The sequence below is a fragment of the Acanthamoeba castellanii genome (assembly GCF_000313135.1).
Source record: "Acanthamoeba castellanii str. Neff unplaced genomic scaffold scf7180000084594, whole genome shotgun sequence".
In the NCBI taxonomy this organism is placed as follows: Eukaryota; Discosea; order Longamoebia; family Acanthamoebidae; genus Acanthamoeba; species Acanthamoeba castellanii.
The window spans coordinates 751,456-769,659 of NW_004457584.1; the positions used below are offsets into that span (position 1 = coordinate 751,456).

The window sequence follows — 18,204 nt, forward strand, 5'->3', positions numbered from 1 at the left end:
GATCGAAAGAAAAGATCGAAGGGGTGATCCCACGTACGTGCCACGGCGAATGCAATCTAGCTCTCTTCGATCTGATTCGTCTTCCGTTAACGCGGCGTAGTCTCTTCCTGCAGCTCAACTCTTCTCGCTCGAGAGTGTCAACTGAACCCAACTGCATTTCTGTCTGCGTAACGGCTTTCTTTAATTTCGATCTACCGTTGACCCGACCCTGCGACTTGTGTGCCTGGTGACGGCGGCGATGCGAGGCAGATGGCCGGGCGTGGAAATGGCGAGGTGCGGACCCACCGGTCAGGTATCAAAGCAGTCGATGGCGAGGCTGCCCACACTCTCGATCTCCTCCAGGACCCTCTGCTGCTCGCGGCACTTGCGCCACACCTCCCCGAGCGCTCGGTCCATCTCGCGGTAGCTGGTCTCCGCCGGCCACCTGGTGGCCGCGGCCATGGCAGAAGAGTTAAAATCGCGGGCTGTCTTGTCCGAAGGCCTTCGGTTCGTGGGCGAAGCGTACCCGGCGCTGCTGTCGGTCCGTACGTTGGCGACCCAGCGCTGATAGTAGCTGGGAAGCTGGTCAAGCGGCTGCCCTCTGGCGGGTAGCCACGCCCGGGCGGCGTCCTCCTCTCGCTTCATGTGCGTCAACAGCACGGCGATGTTGAACGCCACCTCCAACTTTTGGTCTGTTGCAACGTTAACGCAGTGTTGAAGCTAAGACTCTCTCAAGAGTGATAGTGAGCTCAAGGTACCTTTGGCGGTGGCCAGGTTTTGAACGGCCTGCAGCTGGTTCAGCGCGTCCTCATGCCTACCGAGGCGGGCCATCACCATCGCCTTGTTGTTATTCAGACGCACCTGCACGCACGAGACAATCAGTCCCGCCCAAGGCTGCACAGCCGTCCGCACTACTCTACGTACTCTCAGCTCGGCGTGTGGTGCGGCCGTGATCTTCCCTGATTTCGCCGCCGCCATCGCAGAGCCGATGCGCTCGAGGACCGACAAAGCCTGAAGCGCACCACGCGGGGTTTGAGGACAGAAGAAGTGGCGCATTGGTGTGTACGCGTCTGCCTACCTCTTCAAACTTGCCGAGCCGGAACAGAGCTTGGGACACAGAGAACAGGGCCGAAACGTCCTGCTCGGGGAGAGGCAGAGACAAAAAGAACTCCGCGGTTGCGGCGATCTGTAGAGCTCGGCAAGAGCGGGCGTGAATGAATAGCTGCAGCAGCGCAGGTGGGGCTTGAGGTCGAGCGTACCTTGGTGTGAGCTCCAGTGGCAAGCAAGCACTCCAGGTACTCGTGCCACACGACCGGCCCATCCACAGGCAGCTGTGCCACAGCGACAAGACAAGCCGGTCAGCGTTGGAAGTGAAGGTGAGCGAGGCGAGGAGCGAAAGAGCGCTTACGCTATCGGGTACGTCCACACTGCCCGGCCTCTTCAGGGTGTTGGCGATGGCGCGATAGTGCGCGAGGGCAGTTTTGTAGTCGCGTTGCGCGAGGGCAGACTTCGCAGAGACGTATTCGATCGCCAGCCTCGAAACGTCGTGCGCATCTACAATGGCAGCTTGCGCACTGCCAAGGTCGGCCTGGCTCGACAAGGGAACAACGTGTGGCGGTCGAACCTCATCGCTCCCGACACCCTCGCCGTGGGCTTTTGCCTGTACGACATCCAAGGGTCGGTAAGGGTCACAAGGTGTGTGAGTGGCCACAGGCAACGCGTGCAGATGTGGTTGGAGAGCAGTACTTGGCGAAGAGCGCTGATTGCACCCTCCTGATCATCGAACGTGCCCTGCTTGCCAAAGACGGTCACTAGGTTGAACCTACGGGTGGGAGCACCAGTGCCAAGAATGTAGGAGGTGAGTTACACCTTTACGACAGTTCAAAAGAAAGAACGAAGCGCTAACGTACAACGAACATCGAGCACTGCCGGTGTTGCGAGCGTCTAAGGTCATTCGGAGCGCATCCAGACTGGAATCCAACTCATTCTGGTGGTTGGAGTGAGTGAGTCCTTATACGAGATGCTGGTGGTGGTGAGGACTGGCGCAGGTACCTGCATGGCGTGGGCAACAGCAACCAAGTTCAAACAGTCGGGCGCGAGCAAGTTGTCTTCGGACTGAGTGATCGGCTCGAGTAACTTCGGAATAGCCGCAAAGTTGCCTAGTCGAAGGTGCACATACGCTACAGAAAGCCAACGTCAGCTTTCTCTCTCCAGACAGATAACCACCGACAAGACACCAAGCCGAACGCAGAACACAGCTGGGTACCCAGTAGGTAGTGTGCCTCGTAGAAATCGCCGCGGGTCGCGCCTTCCAGTGCTTTCACAGCCTTGTTGAGCTTGCCTTGCAGGTAGTACGCTACACCGAGGAGGTAGTGGGTGATGTGCAGCCCGCAATCTGGTCCGTCGTCATCGGCCACGGTGAAGCGAGGAAAGTGACATCGAAGGCAGGGAAGAGCCACTCGACTTGAACCGATGTCATCGACAGCCGGCCATTGACAGATGTCGTTGTTGGCGGACGCGTCGGCAATGATGCGCAGGATTCGCTTGGCTCGCTTCCAGTTTTCGACGTTCGAGGAGGAGAGGTCGATCACGGCCAAGAGGTGAACGGCTTTGACGCACACCTCTCCAATGCGGTCGATCATCTCCCGCGCTTGTCGGTACTCGTCCCATGCCTCCTCTTCCTTTTGTGCTCGGTCGTGCGGCATTCCTCTAGGGCCGGTTCTGTTGACGACCTCTTTAGCGATCTGCTCGACGACCTCGATCGTTGAGCCGCGCTTGGTCTCGCTTTCCTCCTTAGTTGGCTCCGTTCTACGTCGCTTCGCTGCCCTTGGTGAGCTCTCTCGGTTGATAGCTGCAGTGCCGGTCATGAGATGGAGCACGACTGCCTTCTTCAGGAGGGTCACGATGGCAGCTTCGGCTTCTGTCACTTCTCCCGCACTGGCGGAGATGACAGCGGCATTGAACAGCACAACCATCTGGGCTTCGATCGACTGCAGCGTCGGCTCCTCGCCTAGAAGTGAAGCCACGTCATCTAAGGAGATAATACCCAACACGTTGTATGCGTCGTGTGCGTGTGCGTACCTTCCAGTGCGGGCAGAGCGGCGAGTAGACGCTTGGGCAGTTGACGAGCAGCGGCCACGTCAGTATCGTGCATGTGCTGATGAAAGCTGGCGACCACTTCGCTGACGCTGGCCATCGTCCGCAGAAGATTTCCTGGGGTATAAAGAGGGCGGGTGGGTGAAATCAACCAGGTGGGTGTTCAGTGACCAAAGAAGAAGAAGAAGACCAAACGTACGAGAGGGCAGCACATTCGTTCGTGTGTGATCCTCGGTTGGAGTATTGGCATCAAGTAAGACTTTGAGAAGAAGTCAGTGCTGAGACGAAGCGCTAGCCAGATGCAGGGAAGGGTGGCGAGAGGCCGCACCAATTGCCTGCGATGCGTGGTTTGCAGAGAGCGCGTAGTGGCCCAACTGATGCTCCGCAGCTGCGAGGTACCAGTTGAGCATCGCCTCAAACCCACTTTGGCCCAGCTGTACACCGAGCACAAGCATCAACACCGGCATCGTATATGTGAGGAACAAGCGCCAGGGGAGAGCAGCCGGTACAGGTGTGTGGTCGAGCTCACCCGCTACGACAGGTGGTAGTCCGAGCTGTGGTCGCAGGTCAATGGGCCTCCCTCTTCCTTGCTGCGTGGTGCCCGGCAGGTTACTATTGGCGAGGAGGAGCGTGGCAGCATCCTTGACATCTTCTACTCGCCCCTCTGCCAGTGCTGTGCCCACCGCTCTCAGCACCTGGACACCGGCACTACAAGAAGGATTAATCCTGCAGTCCAGACGCACAAGATTAACGCATTGACAGAGCAACGCACAGTGCATGCGGCCTTGCTCTCTTCATCTCCTGGTTTAGGGGCTATTTTCATTTCCAGGTATAAATGATTAAATCAAAATTCCAAAAAGTTTCGCAAACAGTTTAGAAAGGAGTGAAGAGAAAAGAGAAAATGAAGCAAACCTCATTTCAGCGGACTGCAGTCCCACCACAACAAAGCCAAGGGCTCCTTTGCACTGAAGAGAAGAAAGAGCAGCCAACAAAGTGATCCTTGCCCCAGGATTGGGTCGAAGGATACGGGAGAAAAAGATGACAGACTATTACGCCTACGTCGATGGCGCAATCACGAACGAAGGCATGCCAGCATCGATGTATGCGATGGAAGGAGGGGCGAAGGATGCAGGATCAGTCTACGCCGACGCCGACTACGCTGTTGATGCCTACGGGCCTCGATTCAACGATCTGCAAGAGAAGATGCTGAAAATGAAAATCACAAACAATGCGGCTGGCTACTACAGTGGCAGCCAAGCAGGCGACACCACGAACGTCGAGGCCTCTTCCTCTTTCTACTACATGGCCAACGACGACGAGGGAAACATCAATCAAAAAGATGGAAAAGCTGAGATGAAACATTACTATGCGACCAAGGATGGCTATGCGGCCTCTTCGCCCTACGACTCTGCAACGTTCGAAGGTGGAGGCGATGCCGGCGACATCTACACCTACGCCGAGGGCAAGGCCGACGTCAAGGCCGCCGCCGTGGCCAGCAGCAGCAGCGCAACTGCGATGAAGCGGGTCATGAAGGCCTCGGACGACTCCATGTACGTGGTCGTCGGAAACGGAGGAGGAGGAGGAGGAGCAGGGTCGCATGCGAGCGAGGGCGACTACTACGAGATTGTAGGCAAGTACGCCCCAACGAGAGAACGGGACGAGCGAGTGGCCACCAACAAGGCCGCGGCGGCCAAGAAGCTGGAGACCAAGGCCAAGGCAGAGCTGTCGGACGAGGACGACGCTGACAGCGACAGCGGCGCCGGGAGCGACGACGGGGAGAGCGATGAGGGAGACGACTTCATGGACGAGGACCACGAGGACGGCAGCCGAGGAGCACCCACGCAGGTGAGTCGACGAGCACCTTCTACTCCTCATTTTCGCTGCTCGACGCCTTTACACAACTTTTACTCATCGCTTTCGTTCCTTGCCTTCGCTTTCGCTCTTTGGTTGGCTGGGCGTGGTGGCGCAGGCGGGGATGGGCAGGGTGGGCGGCGAGTTCTGGGCCAAGTACTACTGGAACGAGAAGTTTCAGACCGTGCTCGAACGGCCGACCACCACGCCCGAGGAGGCCAAACAGCGAAGCAGCGACATTCACGGTCTTGCCCGATTGTACGTTCTCTCTTCTTCTCTATCTTCTCTCTTGTGCGTTGTGACCTTGTATGTGTTCTTCTTGAAGATTGGAGTCTCACAGCTTAACGGTGTCGCACAGATTCGTGGATGAGGCGGTGCCGGTGGTGAAGCAGATTGTGTCCGAGATTCTGCTGCCCGACGAGGACAAGGCGATCAAGCCCGTCAACGTCGGCGGCGTGGCTGGTGGAGACAAGTACGTTGCGTTTCTCTCACTCGTATGCGCGCCAGCGATGGCTGCTGTGCTAACACTGCGCTTGCTTGCTTGCTTCGTTCTTCCTTGCCAGATATATGACAAAGCAGCTGTTTATCAAATTCGCCAAGGACGACACAACGTACCACCTCTACGGTGGCGATGACTTTGCACAGTACGTTGTTTTCTTTCCTCTTTTCCTACGTTTCTCTCTTCACTTTGGACCAGGGTCTTACAGGCTACCCATTGTTCGGTTCGCTACTTTACAGGAAGGCGGCCGGGCACGAGCTGAAGTCGCTCAATTCGCTCATCTCGTGCAACGTCCGATCTCTTCACTTCCCGCTCATGGCCCTGGCGAACTACCTCGGCTACCGCGTAATCGTTATTTCCAAGGTTCGTTCGTTGCGTGGCTTGCCACCTTCCACATGACGACTCTGTGAGCGTTGATATTCACACCCGCGCGCGTGACGTTACCTCTGCCAGCTCCCGATCGGAAGCGCGACGCTCAAATACGGTAGCGCGGATGGTGGCTTCACTATCGCTTCGGACAAAGGGTTCTCCAAGAAGATGAAACAAATCGCCAACGTGCTGGTACGTGCTGGCTTGCCTTGATGCGACGGCACGTGCACGATAGATGTCGGCATAATCTGAAAAACTCACCACTTCCTTGCTGGCGTGTGCAGAATTTGAAAGGCCACTATGTGAAGGAGCGGAAGACGGGGACGTTGAAACTGATGTACGGCCCTGTAGATATTGAAGGCCACATCGGTCTCGATGGTCGCTACTACTGCGTCGACACAGCTCGCGTACGCATTTTTGGCCTCGCTTTTTATTTTATTATAATATAATATATCATTTTATTATTAGTTTAACCGCTTAGAGGGTGCTGACCGATTGTCTTGCGCCTGTGCAGCTCTTTCCGCCGGTGACGCCCAATCTGGCGGTGCGCGGCTGCCACTTGTTCCGGCTGCTGCGATCGGAGGCGGTGAAGAAGAGCCCGCACCCGCTCTCGTCGGACGCCTTCACCGGCTGGGGCGCGCACAACAAGAAGAAGAACAACTGCGAGGTGATCGCCGCCACGAAGCACATGCTCCACGAGACCATTCCGTTTCTCGTCAACGGCGACATCCTGCGCGCGCTCGAGAAGAGGCTGGCCATCGAGGGGCTCAACAAGATCCCCGAGATCGACATCAAGAGCCTCCTTCACGAGCAGGGCGTCAACATGAGGTATGATGCCCACCACCTCTTCAATGTACACCAGCGGTGTGTGCCTGACGATTTTTCGTGGAATGCAAGGTATGCGGGTATGCTGGCGCACTACGCGTCGGGGCAGCTGCCTGGTGTGCGCAACCTCCTGTGGGCGCAGATGATCGGGCGAGCGTTTGCTGCGATAGTGCATAACAGCATGCGCTCCCTGCCCGCTCCTCGGCCGCGTGAGGACTACTACGGCCTGGCGATCAACTACCTCAACCTCCTCCTCGGTACGCCGGCTGGCCGCTCAACCACGCAATTTACACCGTTGTTTTGTAAAACACACACTTCTCACATGGCATGGCGGTACAGGCTGTGGCGCACAGAGCGAGGCGTTCTGGAACGACGAAGTGATGGTCGCGCTCAAGCGTCGCTTCGTTTTCCACGAGCAGGACACGGAGAGCCTCGGACCGAATCTCCGCACGCGCGTTCTTCAACTGCGCGAGGATGCAGAAGGCACAACAGAGGAGTCTTCGATCGAGGCGAGCGTGCAGAAGTGGAACATCCTTCAGGTGGTGCTCTCCCTCACGGCCATCAAGCTCAGGCCCGACACGACGGAGCGCCTCGCGCAGGGGAACGACGAAACGTTCGCCAGCGCGGCGTTCACCGTCAAGACGCCCCTGGCTCTCGACGAGTTGGAGTCGGTACGCGAACCCTACATTTTTGCACCCCTGCATGCAATCGCATAGTTGATGGCCAATTCAATCGACTGTGGTATTTCTTTAGATCGGCATACGATGGAAGATCATGGGCCTGCTGGACCTCGCCGAAAGAAAGGGGGCAGAGGGCGACTTCAAAGAAGCGGAGAACTACTACAAGGTCACCATCATCATAACAACAACACTGTGCTCGTGCTTGCAGCATGTTTCCATTCAGCTGATATCGGAAGGCGTACTACGATCCTGTAATACAGGAGGAGCTGCGAATCAAGCGGGCAGCGTTGGGCAACGTGCATCCGCTGCTGGCTATGCCATTGGCCTCGCTGGCCCATCTCTACGCCACCGCCAACAAACAGAAGAAAGCCGAGCAGGCCTACCTCGTACGGCCCAAACTTTCTTCGCTTCACTCGCTGCGTTGTTATTACAATTTAGTAAACCTAACATCATTCATTCCCCCTTTCGTTATACTTATAGAAAGCGTTGACTTTGCTGAAGAAGACGCTGGGCTCGGATCACGTGGAGGTGGCCAGCATACTTGACAACTTGGCCTCGCTCTACATCAGGTAACGTATTGCTGCTGCTCAGACCGTCACTGTGTTAGCTCACACACGCATGCGTGAACATACATTTCTGCATCTCAGATATGACCAAGTGGAAAAGGCCGAAGTCGCGCTCGTCGAGGCCCTGCGCATCAAGCGCCAAGGACTGAAGAAGGAGGGCGCCGAAGAGAACGACGACTCTGACGTCGCAACCACCTTGGAGGCGCTTGCGCTGGCCTACACCAAGCAAGGTGACCACCACCCGCCTCTTTCTTTCCATCAAAGAAAGTCAACGAAGTTCGCCTCACCACGCGCTCGCTCGTATGTTGGTCAAACAACGCAGGCAAACTGGAGGAGGCCGAAGACGTGTATGAGCAGGTGATGCGTATCAAGGAGGCTGAGTACGGACCGCGTCACTGGGAGGTGGCGCGCACCCTTCACCATCGCTGCCTGCTGCTGCTCTCCAAAGGACCCGAGTTCTTCCCGACTGCCCTCCCGCTCGCCGATTCCCTCGTCGAGGTAACCGCACGCACACGCACACGCACACGCACCACCGCACACGCACGATACACGCTAAAACTCTCGCGTACTCAGATGGTGCAAGAAGCACGAGGCGCCGAGCACTCCGACGTCGGCATAGCCCTAGACACCCTGGGTCAAGTCTACGTGGGGCTGGGACGGCATAGCGAAGCCGAGACCGTGTTCAAAAACTCGCTCCGGATCAAGGCCGCCGCTGTTGGCCCGCGCCACTCCTCCGTCGCCGCTACGGTATGTCGGAGCCGCGGAAAGAATTCAAACTATGTGAGTGCTGGCTGACTCAACATTCGTGCGCAGCTGGATCACCTGGCCTACGCCTTGGCCCCGAACGAGCCCTTGCTGCCGGCCGCCCAGCTGGAGAAGGCCGTCGAGTGCGCGCAGAAGGCAATGGAGCTGTTCGTCCAGATCTATGGTGCGCACACCCACACCAATGCTGTTTTTGTCGAGCGTGTGTGTGCCGGCTCGCTCACATTACCCCCCCCCCACCACAAAGGCGAGAATCACAGCCATGTGGGCCTCGTGAAGAACAACCTGGGCGTGCTCTACGTGCTGGGCGGTCACTTGACCGCGGCGCGCGGCCTGTTCCAGTCGTCTCTCGCCATCCTCCATAAATCGCACGCGGCCTCGCACCCGCTGCTCGTCTCTGTGCGGGCCAACCTGGAGCAGGTCGAGGCCCACCTCGTCGACGACGCCGCAACCGGCCCTGGCACCATCGACGTGCGTCAGCTCAAGCGGTACTTCCACGGCCAGCACTTCTACTACTCGCCCTTTGGCGACACCAAGCGCGAGGAGAAGATGCAGAAGGCGGAGGAGGCCCAGGCCCAGCAGGAGCAGGGCGACAAGAAGAAGCCGATCCCGCCCGAGTGGCAGAAGCTCTTCGCGCAGGCCAACATCGACGTGGCGGCGCTGTCCTACGAGAAGGCCCAGGCTCTCATCGCCGCCCTCAAGAAGAAGCTCACCGACCCGTCGCCCGTCGGCGGTGCAGCCAAGCAGGACACCGATCGGTCGCGGCTCACCCAGAGCGCGCTCGTCCCGCATTCGACCGGCGACAGCGATCAGGGCCGCGCCGACCTTCTCCGCAGCCAGCCAGCTCGGATGCGCTTAGCTCCGATCAAGCCCATAGCTCCGATTGCGCCCATAGCTCCGATTACGTGCGCGCCGGCCGACCCGAGCGCCTACTATGCGAGCGCCGACCACGACGATGACGACCCGTACGGTTACGCTGGCGGGCCGCCTCCTACGCCCATCGCGCCACCCGCACAGCCCACGGGCACCGCATATTACGCCGACTCCGACGACTTTTATGGCGCCGACATCGACGGCGGCGTACCTCTGGGCGACGCCATGCACGAGGGCTATGCCGGAGCTGCGGTCGATGCCAACATGGCGGCCAGCGTCTACGCCTACGCCGAGGGTGCGCCGGTGTCGAGCGACGACGCTGCTGCTGCCACGAGCCAGTCGCTGTCCTTGGTCATGTCGGCCAGGCGCACCGCGGCGGCGACAGCGAGCGGCTCCGACGACGATGACGAAGGCTGGGCCGACGAGCCGTTCCAGCCGATGATACTCCTGGAGCAAGCGAGTTTGATAACTGGCGGCGGCGGCGGCGAACAACAGCCCGACGACCCGACGGCGATGGCAGCGATGGAGCTCGAAGAAGAGAACGCCATCCGGCACGCACTCGCGCTGGAGAAAGAGCCCAGCGCGGAGGAGTTGGCATCGCGCCAGCGACTGGAGGAGGTCACCAGAAATCTGGCGGGGGTGCGCGAGATCGCCGGCCAGGTGGTCGAAGACATGGTGAACAGAGCGGATTCGCTGGCGAACATCGAAGCACGGACAGAGGAGCTCACGCTGCAGGCGGAGCGCTTCAGGCGGGGCAGCAAGGAACTCCACCAGAGGCCGTCCCTGTTGAGCCGCCTCCCGTCGATATCCTCCGTGTTCTCCCGGTTCCTTGGCACCACCAGACAGGCCAGCGAATCGGTGCGTACCAATTTAATCACTCTGCCCCTCGACCACCCACTCACATCATACGTGTGTCATGTGCGATGTGTGCGTGTTTCGTGTGTGTCTCCTGTGCGTTACAGCAGAGATATCACCACGCGCAGCACGATGAGTACGACATGCTGTCGGGAGCGACGCTGCAGGATAAAGCGTTCCCTGAGGCCGAATTCGCCGACGACGATGCGGGGTCGTCGGCGAGCACCCCATACTCCACCTCGAGCTACGCAACCAATTTCGCGGATGACTACGTCGCCAAGAACGAGATGGTGCTCGAGGACGAGAAGGAGAAGGAGAAGGAGGTTGAGGAAATGGGAGAAAAGAAGGAAAAGAAAAGGAAGCAGACGAAGAAGAAGGAGAAGAAGGAGAAGAAAAAGGAGGAGATGAAGGATCAAGATGAAGAGGAGCAGGATGAGGAAGAGGAGGCGAAGGAGGAGGAAGAAGCATCAAGCGAGGGTGAGGGCGAGGGCGAGAGCGAGAGCGACGAGGACTGGGTCCCGCCGAGCAAGCGCAAGGGCTCGATCGCCCCGAAGGTGGAGGAGAAGAGGAAGAGGACCAAGACCGACACGAAGAGGAAGAAGACACTCAAGAAGAAAGTGCAGGACAAGGCAAAGGACAGGAAAATGGTGGAGAAGGACCACGCTACGGATGCCAAGCGCGACAAGGCCGCCCCCTCTGGCGGGAGTCGCGGTGGAAGCCGAGGCGGAATGCGACGCGCGGCTACCGCGACCGCGCCATTTGCGAGAGGCTCGAGCTTGGCCTCTTCGGTGTCGGCAACCTCGGCAACCGCGACCACGCCCTCATCGTCATCGTCGTCGTCGCAGGCGTTCTCGTCTTCTCTATCGTCGTCGTCGTCGGCGGCGGCGGCGACAGCGGCGGCGAGCGTGAAGAGCGAGAAGGCCGGGCACTCGCCGCGACAACACACGTTCAGCACCGCCAGCACTGCGGCACCCACGACCACCAGCAGCAGCTTCAGCACCAGCCCCGTCGGCACCTTCGGTTTGCAGCCTGCACGGCCGGCCGCGGCCGCGGCCACGACACCGCCTCCCATGGGAGCCGCAGCGCCTCGCGCCAGTCAGGTCATGGCCGCTCGCGCCCTGTTCGAAGCGCCACCCGCGCAATCTCCTCAATTCAACGTCGCGGGCAGCCCGCACCGTGGGCCTCCGGCACCGGGTGGTGGTGGTCTGCCTCCACGACCCCTGCCCCAGCTGCACTCCTTTGGTTACGGCGCACCACCGCCGCGAGCGGATGGTGGTGCGGCTCCTGCCGCGGCCCCTTCGCCGTACGCGCTGACGTCAGCACCGTACCCGCATGGGCCGGCCGACCCAGCGCTGAGTCTCCAGCAGCCGCAGCAGCAGACACAGGCCTACCAAGTCCCGCCCGCACCTGGGGGCGCGCCGCCGCCCTCTCGGCCGATGACACCGCTGGCCAGGCGCAAGTCAAGTGAAAGGAGTCTGTCATTACCGGCACCGGCACCGGCACCAGACCCAGCATCGGTACGGTCGTCCTACGCAGCGCCGCCGCCGCCACCGCCGGGAGCTCCAAGCGCAGCCCATTATGCTCCGCCGCCGCCGCCGTCTGAAGACCATTTCGAGAAGGCCAAGAAGACGGAAGCATCCACGTGGAAGACCCGCGCGCCAGTGCCCAGCAAGCCCCTCAGCAAGAAGAGCTCGGAGCCGCCGTCGCCCCCCGTGAAGGAGGAGAAGTCCTCCGGCTCCTCCTGGCTGTCGTCCCTCTTCGAAAAGAAGCCGGCCCCGCCCAAGAAGCCATCGCCGGTGGCCAGCGCGAGCAAGGACTCGATGTCGAGCCACAAGAACAAGAAGGAGGCGAAACCATCGTCGAGGTCGTCGACGTCGAAAGGGAAGAAGGACCGCGGCTCGATGGAACTGCCGCAGTCGAGCGTCGCGACGACATCGTCGGTCGGGCCGTCGTCGATGATGAAGAGCGCCGCGGCGCGCGAGAGCGAGCTGGCGGGGCTGCGGCTCAACATCGGCGGGATGAAGAAGAAGGCCGCGAGCCGACTCAACCCCGAGCAGCTGCGTCAGCAGCAGCAGATGGAGGTCGAGGGCGTCTCGCTCGACATCGGCGACGACGACAACGACGACGACGATGACGTGGACGAAGTCGCCGCCCAAGCGACGACGACCGCGCCGTCGGAGAGTGAGCCGCAGGAGAAGCAGGCCTACGGCGGCGATATGCTGATCGAGGACTGGGAGGAGAAGAAGAAGACAACGACGACGATGAAGAAGTCGGCGCCGAAGGAGCAGATGTCGTCGAAGGGCAAGGAGAAGATGATGTACGAGGTGGATGAAGAAGGGGAGGAGGATGACGATGAAGAGGACGAGGATCTGCTCAACTGGGACCTCGATGATGAAGACGACGACGATGACGAGGGCGACAAGAAGGGAGGTGACGCGGCCGCCGCCGACAAGGGCGATTCGGCGGAGGATGCCGACCTGCTGGCCCTCATCGGCGAGGAGAAGGAGAAGGAGCTCATCGCCTTCCTCCAGCAGGCCCAGACTGAACTGTAAACGGTATTTTATTTTATTTCACAAATCAAAATGGAAAAACAATTAATTTTCTTTTCTTTTGGCCGACCTTGGTCCTGTTTTGGTGCATCTTTCCGGTGTGGGGAGCGTCTGACGAGATTCTTGTTCATCCTCCATTGCGCTAGACCAGCGCATTTATTGGATCTCCTCTACTTTCTACTCTTTCCGGAAACTTCATCAATGCAATCATCACGAGCGAGATTGCTCGCGGGCGCACGACACATCTCCACCCGGGCCAGCCCGATCGGTGCCGCTGGTGCCAGGACTCTTGAGGTTCGCTCCACGCAATCTAACAGAGGATGATGGATTGAAAGATGACCTTCTTATCGCCTTTGATGAATAGTGCGGCGGCCACTTCGGTCGTAGGTCGGTGGCCACGACCAGGGAGCAGCTGAGGGACGAGCTGCAGAGCCAGGCCAACGCCAGCGAGGCCACGCTCGACCACTTCGTCAAGCTCGCCTCCACGCCCGCCAAGCCATCAACAGCCTCCTCCTCCTCCTCCGCTGCCTCCTTTCCATTCCCCCTGTCCTCGTCCGCTCCGCCATCATCATCTTCATCGTGCTCGTCCAGCGCACCAGCCGAAGAGAAGCCGACGTACGTTGCCCCCTTTGAGCCATCGGACATTTTCCCATGCTTGATCTCATCTGCATCGTGTGTGTGGTGTGCGTGCGCGTGCGTGTGGTGCGCGTGCGTAGGAAGAAGAGGGAGGGAAAGCTGCCGCCGTGGCTCAAGACTAAGATCGCCGGTTCGGGCGATGGCAGGTACTATGCCCTCAAGGAGCAGCTCAAGGGTCTCAAGCTCGCCACCGTGTGCCAGGTACCTGCACTGGAAGTCTGATACAAGCCTCAATCGCGCTGACGTGTGTGTGGTGTGTGTTGTGTGTGTGTGTGTGTGTGTGTGGTCGTGTGTGTGTGTGTGTTGCTCGCAACTGAGTGAAGGAGGCCAAGTGCCCGAACATCGGCGAGTGCTGGGGCGGAGGAAAGGACCACACCGCGACCGCGACAATCATGATCATGGGCGACACGTGCACTCGCGGCTGCCGCTTCTGCGCCGTTCACACCAGGCAAGTGCCCTCAGCTTCCTCCCCCCCCTCTCCACAAGTCTTGAGCCCTCTAGGGCGGAGTTGGACGAGTAGCTTACCACGCACGTGTGTCTGGTCCACTATCGGCAGTCGCACGCCACCAGCGCTCGACCCCACCGAGCCCCTGAACACGGCTGAGGCCGTGGCCAAGTGGGGCGTTGGCTACATCGTCATCACCACTGTCGATCGGTACCACGCAGCATCGTCGCATGTGCTGTGTGCGCGGTGTGTGCGGTGCTGACACCCGCGCCTCTGCTGCACAGGGACGATCTCAAGGACTTTGGCGTGAACCACTTTGCCGAAACGGTGCAGCTGGTCAAGGAGAAGACCCCCTCCATCCTGGTCGAATGCCTCACGGGCGACTTCCGCGGTGACCTGTCGCTCGTGGAGATCATGGCCAACAGCGGGCTCGATGTGTTTGCCCACAACATTGGTACCCTCCTCCCTGCGATACTGCACACGACCAACGATCCACGACACGCGCCTACTGCACGACAGCGCCGTCAGTCCCTAACGCGTGTGGTGGGCGCGCGTGTAGAAACGGTGGAGAGCATGCAGCGGTGGGTGCGGGACTACCGGGCGGGGTACAAGCAGTCGCTGAGCGTGCTCGAGCACGCGAAGAAGGCCCGACCCTCCCTCTACACCAAGTCGTCGATCATGCTTGTACGCCTTGCTCCCTTTGTATACAAAGCAGTGCTGGTCCTCATGCACTTGGCGCACGCACGCACGCACGCGGGCATCAGGGCTTCGGCGAGAAGGACGACGAGATACGGCAGGCGATGAGGGACCTGAGGAGCGCCGGCGTGGACTTCCTCACATTGGGCCAGTACCTGCAGCCCACCCGCAAGCACATGAAAGTGCACGGTACGACGCGTGTGCGTGTGCGGTCGTGCGAGTGCCGCTGACACACTTTCCCGGCAGAGTATGTGACGCCCGAGAAGTTTGACCAGTGGCGGGAGGAGGGTGAGGGCCTCGGGTTCAAGTACGTGGCCAGCGGGCCGCTGGTGCGGTCGAGCTACAAGGCCGGCGAGTACTTCATCAAGAATCTGCTCAACCAGCAGCGCACTCAGCAGCACTCGCAGCCGCAAGAGCAGCAGCGGTAGGTGCAGCAGCACGATCGTTCAAGATGTACAGCAACAACTCTCTGGAGCGCAACAGAGTTGATTCCTGGAAAACCAAGGAAAAGGGAGGAAAACGGTATTTCCTTTATGACCGACTGCGAGCACAAGAGCAGAGATGCACAGGGCCAAACCGACCATCGTCGTGCGGCAACTTGGGCGGCAGGTACGTCAGTTTGTGTAGTCAGTTTTCTTGCGGCTGTCCCACACATGCCCCTCACAAAGGTTTAAATCATCCGATCGATGTGTGAACGATCTTCTGCTTTTTGTACAGCCCTACCTGCCAACTCTGCACATGCAGCAAACGTTGGCCCACTCTCTCAAATTGACCGAAGCCGCGAGGGACACCTTGAGCACACACCATCCCACCACCACCGCCTCAGCAGGTACGTACATCAACACGCCGTGCCGGGCTGTAGCAGGTGCCTCACAGCGCCTGCCTGCATGTGCAAGTGTCCGCAGCTCTAGGGCAGCCGACGCCACAAGACACGCTATTGCTCGTGGAGCACGATCCGCCAGTCTACACGGTGGGACGGCAGAACACCGAAGAGGACTTCCTCCTGCCCATCCACACCCTCGAAGAGCGAGGCTGCCAGGTCGTCAAAACCGGCAGAGGCGGCGCCGGTACTCTCTCTCTCTCTCTTTCCCCCCTCTCCACTCCTAACACTCGTTGTGCCCGCAGTGACGTGGCATGGGCCTGGCCAGATCGTGGGCTATCCCATACTCAACCTTAATCGCTACACGCCCAGCGTACATGCACCACCCTTTCCTGCTCCTCACTTCTGTCGCCTCTCTCCGGGTCTCGAAGCTCACTCATTCGGGTACCAGGTACGATGGTACGTGCATGCGCTGGAGGAGGTCCTGGTGCGCACTCTCGCGCAGTTCGGGTTGAAGAGTCACACCACATCCGACGTCGGTGTGTGGATCGACGGGCAACGAAAGATCGCGGCCATTGGCATCGCCGTGTCTCGTTGGGTCACCATGCACGGTAGCATCCTCACCTTCTTTCTGGTCTTGTGAAGAGGCGCAAGAGGAGCTGATGCGGGTCTTTCGCCATCCAAGGATTTGCGCTGAATGTGTGCCCTGACCTCGCCCACTACGATGCCATCATTCCATGCCGAATTCGCGACAAAGAAGTACGCTGTCTTTCTCGTGTGCGTGTGCGGCGGTGCGTCTCACGAAGTTCGTCCAAACAGGTTACATCTCTGGCGAAAGAGTTGAACCGCCAAGTGAGTGTGGAGGAAGTCACGCCGGTGCTTCTTGAGAGCTTCAGGCAGGTGTTCGGCAACGAGTGGTGCTCGCTCTCTTCCCCAAACGACACAACCTACCCAGAGAAGTCTAGACAATAAACGCCCAATAGGCCAATACCTTATTAGCCGAATATCTGCCCAATCACAGTAATGGAGCTGTTGCGTAATGTGAGCTATATCGCCGTGAAGCTTCCAGAAGAAGGGCCGAAGAGCCAACAACATAAAAGGGAAGGTGGCTCAGACAACACATCACTAAACACTAACGAAAAACCTAAAACGAAAGATGGCCAGCGCGACAGTGACCAAGCCCACCCTCACCTACTTCAACTCGGCCGGTCGTGCCGAGGTTCCGCGCATTCTTCTGGAAGACGCCGGCGTGGACTACGACTTCGTGGCCATCACCAACTGGGCCGAGGTCAAGCCTGAGTACCAAGCCGCAGGTTCATTACCTCCCTCCTTGTTGATGGCTCACACCCCAGCCTGGGTACTCACTCTGGGGATGATATAGGGAAGGCGCCGTTTGGCCAGCTGCCCATCTACGAGGAGCCCGGGCTGGTGCTGGCGCAGAGCTCGGCCATCGCCCGACATGTGGCGCGGGAGCACGGCTACTACGGTGAGACCGCACACGACGCTGCCCTCATCGACCAGGCATCGGAGGGCGTGGCCGACATCGTGAGCCGCCTGATCCAGGCGTTGTTCCTTCCGCTGCCAGACGACAAGCGAGCCGAGGCCAAGGCCAGCCTGCTCAACGAGTTCCTTCCCGCGCAGTTCGAGATCTACTCCAAGCTGCTTGAGAAGAACGGTAACAACGGCCACCTCGTCGGCTCCAAGGTACCTTGTCGACCACTCTGCTGCATGCTCAATGTTGCTTGCCATGCGTGCGCCTGACCACGTTGTTGATTGTGTCGTCGTTGTTTGTAGCTGAGCGTGGCCGACGTGAGTTTGTGGGTGACCCTGGGCATGGTGTTCTCGCGAGTGGAGGGCAGCAAGGACGCGGCAGCCAAGTACCCCAACCTCCAGGCCTTCCTCGATGGCGTGGCGTCTCGCCAGCGAATCAAGGCCTACCTGGCCCGCGATGTCTACGCAGCCAAGAAGGAGTAAACGAATCTCTGGTTGCTGCCCTTCTGCTGCTACTACAGTCGCGCGGTCAGGGGTCCACTGTTGTGGTTTGCGCATACACGCCTTGCTCCACAAGAACAGCTTGCGCACCATCCGCAGGAAAGGCAGCCACTCCATCTCCGCTTCGGCCGCTCCGTTCCTGTAGGTCGCGATGGCTTCGTCGTCGCCGGGACCCACGTCAATGGACCGCAGCAGTTGCCCCTCCTCGCCGGCGAACAACTCTCTCGTCGGTCCGTCGAATGGGTCGCAGTGGTGGTGGGTGAGGTCCTTGGAGTAGTGCGTGTGCAAGGCCGGCAGGACCTCCTCCACCAACTCGTCATAGAGGGACCGGTTGTAGTGGTAGAGGTACTCCACCACGCGGCTGCGTACAGGCGTGACCGCCTCGAGAAGATCAAGCTTAAGGCTGGGCGCGCATTCCGCCGCGAGACACACGGTCCCGACCAGATAGTGATCCCCGGGGGCGAACCGCGCTACGTCGACGTAGAGAGAGCAGCCAGTGGAGGAAATGTAGATGCAGCGAGTGATGTCCATCTCGGCGTAGGGGTGGCGAAGAGTCTCTCTATCTTGGCATTGGGTGAGGTTCAGCTTCTTCGCCAGCATATGCTCGATCGCCTTGCGATTGCGTTCCACGTGGAAGACAACCGATAAGTTCGTCACTTGCTGGCGTGCAGTACTTCAGGGTCCAGCGGCCCTGCTGGTGGACGAGCCACA

The 18,204-nt window shown here is 59.5% G+C and overlaps 6 protein-coding genes across 6 annotated transcripts; 4 read left to right on the top strand and 2 right to left on the bottom strand.

Moving 5' to 3' along the window:
* Positions 1-288: 288 nt before the first annotated feature.
* On the bottom strand, positions 289-3,485 carry ACA1_055630 (tetratricopeptide repeat domain containing protein; the record flags this gene model as incomplete). The annotated part of the gene is made up of 10 exons (XM_004344150.1): positions 289-671; positions 738-840; positions 904-990; positions 1,058-1,117; positions 1,239-1,310; positions 1,388-1,639; positions 2,032-2,115; positions 2,217-2,989; positions 3,061-3,192; positions 3,404-3,485. The coding sequence occupies 10 exons, from the start codon at positions 3,483-3,485 to the stop codon at positions 289-291; spliced, it is 2,028 nt and encodes a 675-aa protein (XP_004344200.1).
* Positions 3,486-4,113: 628 nt separating this feature from the next.
* Positions 4,114-12,907, top strand: ACA1_055640 (tetratricopeptide repeat-containing protein; the record flags this gene model as incomplete). The annotated part of the gene is made up of 19 exons (XM_004344151.1): positions 4,114-4,920; positions 5,045-5,184; positions 5,267-5,398; positions 5,490-5,570; positions 5,665-5,788; positions 5,879-5,986; positions 6,079-6,201; positions 6,309-6,622; positions 6,692-6,876; positions 6,959-7,290; positions 7,373-7,465; positions 7,536-7,685; positions 7,780-7,868; positions 7,947-8,095; positions 8,188-8,363; positions 8,439-8,612; positions 8,679-8,793; positions 8,875-10,358; positions 10,466-12,907. The coding sequence occupies 19 exons, from the start codon at positions 4,114-4,116 to the stop codon at positions 12,905-12,907; spliced, it is 7,218 nt and encodes a 2,405-aa protein (XP_004344201.1).
* Positions 12,908-13,105: 198 nt separating this feature from the next.
* Positions 13,106-15,109, top strand: ACA1_055650 (lipoyl synthase; the record flags this gene model as incomplete). The annotated part of the gene is made up of 9 exons (XM_004344152.1): positions 13,106-13,198; positions 13,269-13,519; positions 13,621-13,741; positions 13,864-13,949; positions 14,097-14,195; positions 14,270-14,439; positions 14,545-14,669; positions 14,750-14,870; positions 14,928-15,109. 9 exons carry the CDS (start codon positions 13,106-13,108, stop codon positions 15,107-15,109), a joined length of 1,248 nt encoding a protein of 415 aa, XP_004344202.1.
* A 133-nt stretch (positions 15,110-15,242) lies between these two features.
* On the top strand, positions 15,243-16,473 carry ACA1_055660 (lipoyl(octanoyl) transferase; the record flags this gene model as incomplete). The annotated part of the gene is made up of 7 exons (XM_004344153.1): positions 15,243-15,290; positions 15,399-15,510; positions 15,587-15,748; positions 15,807-15,874; positions 16,007-16,112; positions 16,187-16,260; positions 16,321-16,473. 7 exons carry the CDS (start codon positions 15,243-15,245, stop codon positions 16,471-16,473), a joined length of 723 nt encoding a protein of 240 aa, XP_004344203.1.
* Positions 16,474-16,657: 184 nt separating this feature from the next.
* Positions 16,658-17,475, top strand: ACA1_055670 (glutathione S-transferase, C-terminal domain containing protein; the record flags this gene model as incomplete). Its single annotated transcript, XM_004344154.1, has 3 exons — positions 16,658-16,814; positions 16,883-17,205; positions 17,296-17,475. 3 exons carry the CDS (start codon positions 16,658-16,660, stop codon positions 17,473-17,475), a joined length of 660 nt encoding a protein of 219 aa, XP_004344204.1.
* A 46-nt stretch (positions 17,476-17,521) lies between these two features.
* On the bottom strand, positions 17,522-18,024 carry ACA1_055680 (uncharacterized protein; the record flags this gene model as incomplete). Its single annotated transcript, XM_004344155.1, has 2 exons — positions 17,522-17,532; positions 17,553-18,024. The coding sequence occupies 2 exons, from the start codon at positions 18,022-18,024 to the stop codon at positions 17,522-17,524; spliced, it is 483 nt and encodes a 160-aa protein (XP_004344205.1).
* Between the last annotated feature and the right edge of the window lie 180 nt (positions 18,025-18,204).